General features: G+C 58.8%; 1 protein-coding gene across 1 annotated transcript in view; it reads right to left on the bottom strand.

The window, feature by feature from the left end:
* The window catches only part of CIC (capicua transcriptional repressor), a 27,613-nt gene that overhangs the window by 14,356 nt on the left and 4,285 nt on the right, over nt 1-8,972 (bottom strand). Inside the window, 1 exon segment of the mRNA XM_014582822.2 lies at nt 7,035-8,972. This exon segment is cut by the window's right edge and continues 2 nt beyond it. Within this exon segment, the coding sequence (XP_014438308.1) occupies nt 7,035-8,972 (1,938 nt within the window).

Below are 8,972 nucleotides of genomic sequence, written 5' to 3'. Positions count from 1 at the left end.
GGGGGGCAGCCTGGCAGGGAGGGGCGGGAATCCGGGTGGGAAAGGCCCCCCCTGCACTGGGCGCTGGGCCAGCCCTATACTTAGCTTCCATTGTTCAGGGTGCAGGAACCCTGGGTGGGGGTGGATTAGGACTATAGGGGAGGAAACAGGTCCTATCCTTAAACAGACAGCTCCCTCTCTCCAGTCATCCCCAACCCTAACTGGGCCTCCCTAGCTGAAAAAGGCTGAAGGGGTTCCCCAAATGAGGGCCCCATCTGAGAACGGGTGCAACACCATTCTTCACTCAAGGCAGGTGCTAGGTGGGACCGATGGCAGCCACCCCTGCATCACCCCCTAACCTACAGGAAAGGTTTGGCTCTAAAGGGCACCCAGTGTATCACCCCACCCCAGCCTGGGGACAAGGAACCCAGACAGAGACACCAACAGCCACCCTGGTGGCGCAGGCTGAGGCCTGCCCAGAGGCCTGGGGCGAGCAGCCAGGGATGCTGACAGACTGAGGGACAGGCAGACATTCTAAACTCATGGGCCCCATTTATTGAGCCCGCAAGGCACCAGGCCCCGCCAGCAGCCAGCAGCTCTCCACCCTGCTTTCCAGGCCAGGGTCCCTGACTTGGCTCACCACCCCGGTGTCCCCAGCTTCCCTCACCCGCTCTCCACATACATACACACCCACCCACCCACCCACCCCAGCAGCGCAGTGACGGCCAGGGTTGCCTGGGGAACGAGCCCAGCATTGGGCTGGCACGGCTCAGCAGGGATGGGGGCTAAAAATAGGGGCGGGACGTACAGGCGCCTGGGCTGCGAGGGCTGATCCGTGCAGGCTGAGGGAGGTGCCGTGGACGAGCAGAGGAGGGGGCGCCGCCCTGCGTTCCCCTCCCATCCCCGTGCTCACGAGATTTTCCACTCGCTGCTTGGCCCCCAGCCAGCCCTGGACAGGCCCCACAAAGCCGCTTTGTGCTGGGAGAGCGGGGCGGGCGCCCGGCCGCCCGGACACCCACGCGGGCCGCTGCGGGGCGCGGGCCAGCTGGCATACGAGCTGTCTGCAGGGGCCCCCACCCAGATAGAGGTCTTGGCAGTGCAGGGGTTAAGCGAGGGGCGGAGGGGGGGACAGGGCCTTGGCCAATCGGGGATTGGCGGGCACACCAGCAGCGAATGAGAAGGACAGAGATCCGCTGCCAGGGGCCTACCCCCAGGGGCGCGCGGGAACCCGCTCCCGTAGGTGCCGGCGTGGGCAGATCTACAAAGTCCTGGGTGTACCCCGTTTCCACGACTTCCTCGCGGGAAGCAGGCAGAGGGCGGTGCACCATGTAGACAGAAGGTGGCACGGCCAACATTTGAACCCGTCTGCCTAGCTTCACAAACAGCTGTACCAACGAAACTGGGGAGAAAGGGGTCCCCTGCCAGGGTCCTCGTGGGGAGAGGGAACAAGGGACAGCGTGCGAGCGGAGGAGGCAGCGGCGCGGCGGGCTAGGGTCCAGCCGCCTGCGGTGCAGCCGCTGCCGCCGGTGGTAATGGGAGCCAGACGCCGTCGCCGCCGCTAATGCGCCTCCCTCCCGGCCACTAATGGAGCCATTAATGCCCAGGCGCCGGGGGCTCCCGGACGCACCCCCTCCCCCTCTGCGCCTGCGCGCTCGGGCCGCTCTGCTACTGTCTACCGCCAGGAGGCAGCCTGACCCCTCACAGTGCTTGATCCTGGAGGATGCAAAGCTGGGAAAATTAGGGTTTCTTCCACGAAGTCACCAAGATACCTGTGCAGCCTCACCAACTCGCCTTCCCTCGAAGCCATCCTGTTCTTCCTGGCCTAGACCTCCTTCCTCTCCTGGACAGTCTCCAGGGATCTCTGACACCTAGATCCAGCCTTTTCCTTCCACTAGTCTAAATTCTTTTCTTGATTTTTTTATTGACCCAAGCAAGGGTAGAGCCCCAGCTTTCGAGTTTGACATTCAAGCCCAGCCTGGATGGATGCTCCCACAGCATCCTTCCCGTCAAGCCTCAGGTCTAGTGTCAGATGCAGCCTAAACGAGCCACTCAGATTTCCATACACTTTTAACCCCTCCTGGCCTTTGCCCCTGTCTGGTCTGTCCTTTCCTGTCACTACTGTGAGATCTACTCTTTCTTCATACTTCAGCTCAGGCATCACCTCCAGTAAGAAGCCTACCTACCTGAACCTCCCTCTCTCATCAACGTCCCATTAGCCGACCTGTCCCTTGGCTTCTCCAGACCCAGTATCTCCCTCTGCCTTGCCCTGGCCTAGCAGAAGGATGAGAGGGAGCTTCTTTCTGGTGGTGGAGATGGGCAGGGTTCGTTGTTTAAGACAAAATGAGGGGCCAGCAGGTGGCATGGTGGTTAAAGTACTGGACTCCCATATGGCCAACCATGATTCGAATCCCAGACCTGGTGACTTACTTTCTTCTCTCTCTCTCTGTCTCTTTCTGATGAGTACATATGCCCTGTAGCAAAATTATATAAAATAAAAGTAGTGATAAATAAAATTAAATAGGGGCCAGCAGGTGGCGTGGAGGTTAAGGGTGCTGGACTCCCACATGGTTGACTACAGTTTGAGTCCCAGACCTGGTGGCTTGCTTTCTCACTTTCCCTCTCTTTCACTCTGTCCCTCTGGTCAAATTAAAATAAATTAATTAAAATAATTCTTAAAAAATAAAAAAAACTAAGTAATTCTTTTTAAAACATGACAAAGTGAAAATTATGGTGTGAAGAACCTGGATTTTGGAGTAAAGAGATGCAGACTCCACCTCTGCTGGGTCTCGTTTTCCCTTCCTGCCCAACCTAGTTGGTGGGTACTGCCTAGTCCCTGTGGCCCTACCACCCATTGGGGTGGACTCCATTTGGGACTCCAGCAAAGGGAGATGGCACCAGCTGTGTCTCCTAGAAGGTGGGGGGCAGAGTAAGAGGAGGGTGATCTGGGTCATGCCCTGTAGTGGGTGGGTGAGTGCAGGAGATGCTTTCCTGCCACCTCCTCATCGCCGGATCTCCTAGTGCGGCCCTCTCAGCCCCTGCCTTCCTGTCTGTCTTGGGAACAGGTGCTTGGAGAGAGTCTACAAGATGGGTCTCGACACTTCTCAGCAGGTTTCAGGAACAATAGGAGGTAGTTAACTTGTCAACAACCAAGAAGGGGCTCCCAGGCCTGGACAACCACCCAACACTTCCCTGAAAGGAAGAAGGGAACCTGGTTAGCAACTGCCCCTGACTTAAAGTTCAGAGCACCTTGGGCAAGCTCCATGGCCTAGCGGTTAAAGGAGCTGGATCCCACATGTCTAACTGTGTGGCTCAAATGCTGGACCCTGTGGCTTGAGAAATGAGTGCCCCAAATCCCGACTGGATGGTAAAATGAAGGAAAAAGGATTGTGGTGTAGCCACATCTCACTGAAGGGATGTTTGTTCCCGCTCCTTCTCTATCTCCCTCTCAGGCAAGCACATTTCCCTCTGACAAATTAAAAAGGAAAAGAAAATCAAAGCATCTGATGTACATAGGGTGAGAATAGGAGGCTGGGATGGGGTCAAGTCTATTTAAAGAAAGGGCAAGGGAGGGGCCAAGGGAGAGACCAAGGCTGACCCAGAGGCACTGATCCCAGGGCTGGAAGCCAAATCAGAAAGGTGGACTGAAAGCTCAGACAAAATCTTCAGTGTAAGGAGAGACGGACCCAGAAAGGTATAGAGAGTAGACACAGAGGTCCAGAGAGAGACTCACAGACAGACCCAGAAATAGAGACCAGAGACACAGGAACCCGAGGGAGTGACAGACACAGAGCAGCTCAAAGAGATCCAGACAGAAGCCTACAGGGAGAAGAGGCCCTGGAGAAGGGGCAACGCCTGTCAATGTGGGGAAGCCAAGCCAGGAGTCAGGAGCAAGGTCATGCCAGGAATGGGGCTGAGACATCTGGCCTGGTGGGCAGGGGCTACAAGCCCTGGGGCGGGCTCCTCTCCTGGGAAGCAGGCGGGAAGTCAGGGAGGTGGCAGCAGCAGCTGGCTGGCCTGGCCATGCACAGAATGTGGAGAATGCCGGGTGCCTGCCCCAGCAAGTCCCCCAGCGGAAGCAAATGCCTGGAAGGGGGCAGGAGCAGGCAGGCTGCCCTGGGCCACCCCCTCACACCTGCTGCCCTCTGATGGAGGGTCAGGCCCTTGCACGGGCGGGCAGAGGAGGCCAGAACTGCAGCCTCAGTGTCAGTGAACAGTCTGCCCTATCTGGGCCTCAGACGAAGAAGGTCCCAAGATGCCTAGACCTCCCAAGGGTTTAGAGAGGCCTCTGGGAGAAGAATGAAAGGGCCGGCTGGCTGGGACCCTGAGGGCAGCCTAGATACCTCAGCATGGGTGTTGTCGGGAAGGCACTGCTCAGAACCGCCAGTTCAAGCACTGGACAAGTCTGGACAACCAGGCGGCCCCTAGACAACAGGACTGATAATCCTTGCTTCGCAGCCTCAAGTGGATTCTGATGACATGGCCCTCAGCATGGGGCTGGGTACATGACATATGTTTAATAATGGTACAGCCATGCTCTGGGAGGGCTCTGGGTTCAAGTCTGGAGGCCTCCCTGAGTACACTGGGCACACCCATGGCCCTGATCTGTGGCTAGCCGAAGCTGGCCTTTGCTCATGGATTCAGCATCGAAACCCTGTTAGAGTTGCTCTCTCTCTGACTCGCTCATGAAAATAAATAAATAATAGTGGTTCTTATTACTGTTCTTTTCATTATTACTGAGAATGATTAATAGCCTGGGATCTGGAGTCAGACAGTCTGGGTTCAAATCCTCGCATTCTCTCTTCCTGCATGGGTGACTGGCAAAACCTCCTTAGGCTGCCATTTCCCCCGCTGTCCAGCAGAACTAGCACTCAGACCGACCTCCTGGGCAGTATGAGGACTCAGTGAGTGAGTGTCCAGCAGGGCACACTGAGCCGTGCCAATGCCCGCTAAGTTAGTATGACTGCAATTTCTGCCAGTGAGAGATGGAGGGAAGACTGTCATCTGGAGATGGAGAATCTTGGCCCTTCCTCTCCCTGGCTGGGTGACCTCAGTTAGGGCTTTCCTTTTGTCAGGGCCTCGCTTTTCCTCATCTGGAAAACAGTGGCAAGAACTGCAGAGCCTGCCCTGACAGGCCTCAGCATCATCCACGTCGATGCCACCCCTCCCCACACAGCAGCAGCAAAGGTCACGTGAGACGATGCTGTGGTGGTAACGTCCGAGGCTGTGGGCATGAAGGGGTGGGGGAGGAGAGGGTGGTTAGAGACCCTCTGCTTCAGTTTCTCTAGCTGTCTAAAGACAGACGTCTCTGCTGTGCCTACCTCTGAAATTCCACTCAGGTCAACTACGACAGTAATGTAGGCAAGACACCGAACTCACTACCCTGTATGTCTGTGCCCTGGTTCTGGGGATAGGCCTGGGCCGGAGCTTCATGAGAACAGGGCCCAGGCTCCTTCCTGAATCGGCCTCTGCCCCAGCCCAAGTCACAGCGGCTCCTACCCATCCTCATCCCCACCTCCTTTCTTGCTCTCTCTCTGCCTCTGGTTCCAGGAGAGCAAACCTACCCTGCATGGTGCAGCTGTCATGGGATCTGTTCAAAACCTTCGATGGCTCCCTCGTCTCCTCAGGATAAAATTTACACGTCTTACAAGGGCTGTCTCGGATCTGATCCTTGCTCACTAATCTAACCACCTACCTTCTAGAGCATTTACTTTGTAGATTCTAAGTCCTACAAACATCTGTTTTCACCTCAAGGCCTTTGCACAAACTCCTTCCTCTACCTGAAGGTCCTTTCTGTCTGCTTTGCCAGGTTCACATTTATAAACCCTTCAGGTCTTAGCTCATAGGCCCCTCGTCCCTCCTCCAAAAAGCCCTCCCTGACTTCTCGGGCTAGATTGGCATCTTCTCTGGGGTTCCACAGCCTCCTGGGCTTCCCCCACCCCATCTCTGACCACCTTGGACTGTCAATGTTGTGGGGGGCTATCGATCTACTCCAGGGACTGTGAACCCTGTGAAGGCAGGACTGTGTCCTCAGCACTACCCAGCACAGGGCTGGGCACAGAGGAGGCCCCGAGCCAACAGGAGATTAATAAATAAACAAGCAAATAAGAAAAAGATGCTAGGGGAAACGGCTGCTCGCAGGCCTGTCACTTTCCCTATGAGTTGCTCCTACGAGACCAGCCCAGCCTAGTCCCCTGGCTCTCCAGCACCAGCTCAGAAATGCCATACTCTCTACCCCTAGCCTCAGCCTTCCAGCCACAAAGGTCTTCCCTGCCCAAGTGGATTCACAGCTGGAGAAGTGCCCAGCACACCCCCAGCAAGGCAAGCAGCCCACCAAAGCACTGACCACGCCTGATGTTTACTAGGCAAGGTGGTGGACGTGAAAGCCCCAGCCCTAGCCCGGCCACCTCCTGGCAAGACGACCCGTCAAAGCCTTGGTCTTCCCATCTGTGGTCACAGGCCAGCCTGCCTGGGCCTGACGACTGGTCCCCAGATTTACTAGCCATTTTACCCTGAGTAAGCTACTAAGTATGGGACCATGGCCTTGGTGTCATCTGAACGAGCATAATTGTAGCATCTACCTAGGTTATTGTAGAGACAAAATGAGTTAGTCTTTGAAAAGAATTTAGAACTGGGGTGTGTGGTAAATGCTACATAATGGGGTGGGTGTAAAAATTCAGCAAGGAAACTAACATGCAGTGCTTACCACGGTGACCCCCCACACACACACCTGGTCTCATGCGAGCTGTCACCAAGATTATGATTCCTGATTACCCCACTAGCTCCATGGGGCCTGGCTGGGTAACTTGACTGACTGATGGGCCCCTTGCGCATGCACTCCCCAACAGGAAGCCTCAGACGCTGTATTGAGCCTTAAAAGTCCAGCTCCTTCCCTGACGCATGAATTCCCACTGCAACATCTGTGCAAAGAGGAAGCCAGCCTCCCCGTGAGCCCCTCCTGAGGTGGGAAGATCACCTCAACTGAGGGTCCAGCTGCCAAGTGGTCCCGTTCCACGTGAGCCCTCGCCCATCCCAGCCCGTCCATCGGCACCTCTTACCTGTTCCAGGCCGGCCCATGATGACTTCCTTCTTTGGGGCAGGATGGCTGGTATAGCTGCTGGGCACCAGGACGGGCAACAGGGCAGCAGGTGAGGGGTGGAAGGCCACGGGCTGGAAGGGTGAAGAAGCCAGGCCGAACGTGGGCATTGGCTGGGCCACGGCAGTTGGCGCGGCTGGAGGCACGGTGATGGGCACAGGTGCTGGCAGAGGCGGGGGCAGGCCAGGCTTCCCACTGGCCATCCCGGAGGGCACTGGGGTCTCTCGGCAGCCCCGCCCAGGTCCTCCAGCCCGCACCTCACTGGCAGTGCCCACCTCCCCAGGGAACTTGGAGGGCAGTGGCACGTCGGGGTTGCGGACAATGACGGGCGAGTCCCGCTGCACGGCAGGCACCCTGCGCACAGAGGGTCCTGGGTCCGAGGTCAGACCAGCAGGTGGGGGCAACAGCAGCAACGGCGAGGGCTGGCGGGAGCGAGGGAAGGGCACGGCAGGTGACACTGCCCGGAAGCCAGCCGGTGTGGAGGGTGTAGGTGTGTGGGACACCGAATCCACACCCGAGTCTAAGCTCTCGCTCTTGGGGAAGTCAGAGGCAGTTCCACCCCCTGTGCCAGAGGCGCCCAATGCCCCTGGGTGGGGTAACAGCTCCGTCTTCCGCCGCCCAGGGCTGATGGGCACAGTAAAGGTCAGGTTGGTCTGGAAGGTGGGTAGGATGCCGGAAGAATGGCGCTCTCGGGGGGCAGGTGGCGGCGGATGGGGGCCCAGGTCCGGTGGCGTCAGCACGCCTGCCTTAGGGGTGCTGGCGCTCAGGTGGCGGCTGCGAACGGCGGGGCGCTGGATGACCGGGGAGGCGTTGATGGGGCTGAAGTTGGCAGGGCGGAAGCCAAAGAGTGGCGAGGGTGAGGGTGACGGGGCTGGTGAGAAGGGTGACTGCGTAGAGACGGGCGAGAAAGAAGGCGTGCCTGAGCGTGAGCTGCCCAAGGACACCAGCATCACGGCTGCCTCACACTCATCGAACTCAAAGCGTGACAAGTCAGCAGGGGCCACCAGGCGTGGGCGTGAGTCTCCACGGGCCGCCACACTGCTGGCCTCGCTGTCCCGTGAGGTCTCATCACCCCAGTCAAACTCAGTGCTGCCCTCGCGGGTGGCCACGCCAGCCGGCCGGCCAGCACCACCCGGCCCGCTGTCTGCCAGGCCCTCCATCTCCTTGGTTCTCATGGAGAGGTGGCGCGAGCAGTAGCCCCGCCGCTGTGACTCCTTCATGCAGCCATCTCGGGAGCACAGCCGCCGCCACTGCTTGCCGTTGAACTTCTTCCGGATTCCGTTGGGGGTGCAGACCACGTCGCCCTTCTTGTACTTCTGCTGGGCGGCTGTCAGTGGCGTGCGGGCCCGGGCAGCTGGGGCGGCCCCCTTCTCCAGGGAGGCCACACTGCTGCTGCGGCTGCCACCTTGGCTCCCCTCCTGGCATGGCGAGGGCTGCTCACTGGGGCGGCCGGGGCCTGCGAAGGCTGGGGACTTGGGTGGTGGCGACAGGAGCTGGGGCGGGGGTAGTGGGAGCAGGGCTGGAGTGCCCAGGGCTGGCGGGGGCTTCTCCTCGCCCTCCTCACAGTGAGCCCCCAGGTTGCCACCAAAGCTGATCTTGGAGACCTCAGCATCCTCAGGCTGCTTGGGGTCCAGGGCAGCAGGGCAGGGTGGCAGGCTGGTCCCAGGCTCAGCCTGCTCTTCCCCGGGGCCTGTCAGGGGCTTCCTCAGCAGGGCGTCAGGTTCCCAGGGGGGCCGTAGCAGGCGCAGGCTAGAGCGGGCGACCCACACGGCTTCCTCTGGCTCACGGTGCGGGGGCTGCGGGGGCTGTGGTAGGGTGCCGGGTGGGCCAGGCTGGGAACTGAGGCCGGGGCTGAGGCGGACCTTGTAGGCAGCTGGGTTGGTGGCCCACTCCACCACCA

Source organism: Tupaia chinensis, unplaced genomic scaffold, assembly GCF_000334495.1.
Source record: "Tupaia chinensis unplaced genomic scaffold, TupChi_1.0 Scaffold000067_1, whole genome shotgun sequence".
NCBI classification, from domain to species: domain Eukaryota; kingdom Metazoa; phylum Chordata; class Mammalia; order Scandentia; family Tupaiidae; genus Tupaia; species Tupaia belangeri.
This window is presented reverse-complemented; position numbering and strand designations above follow the sequence as displayed.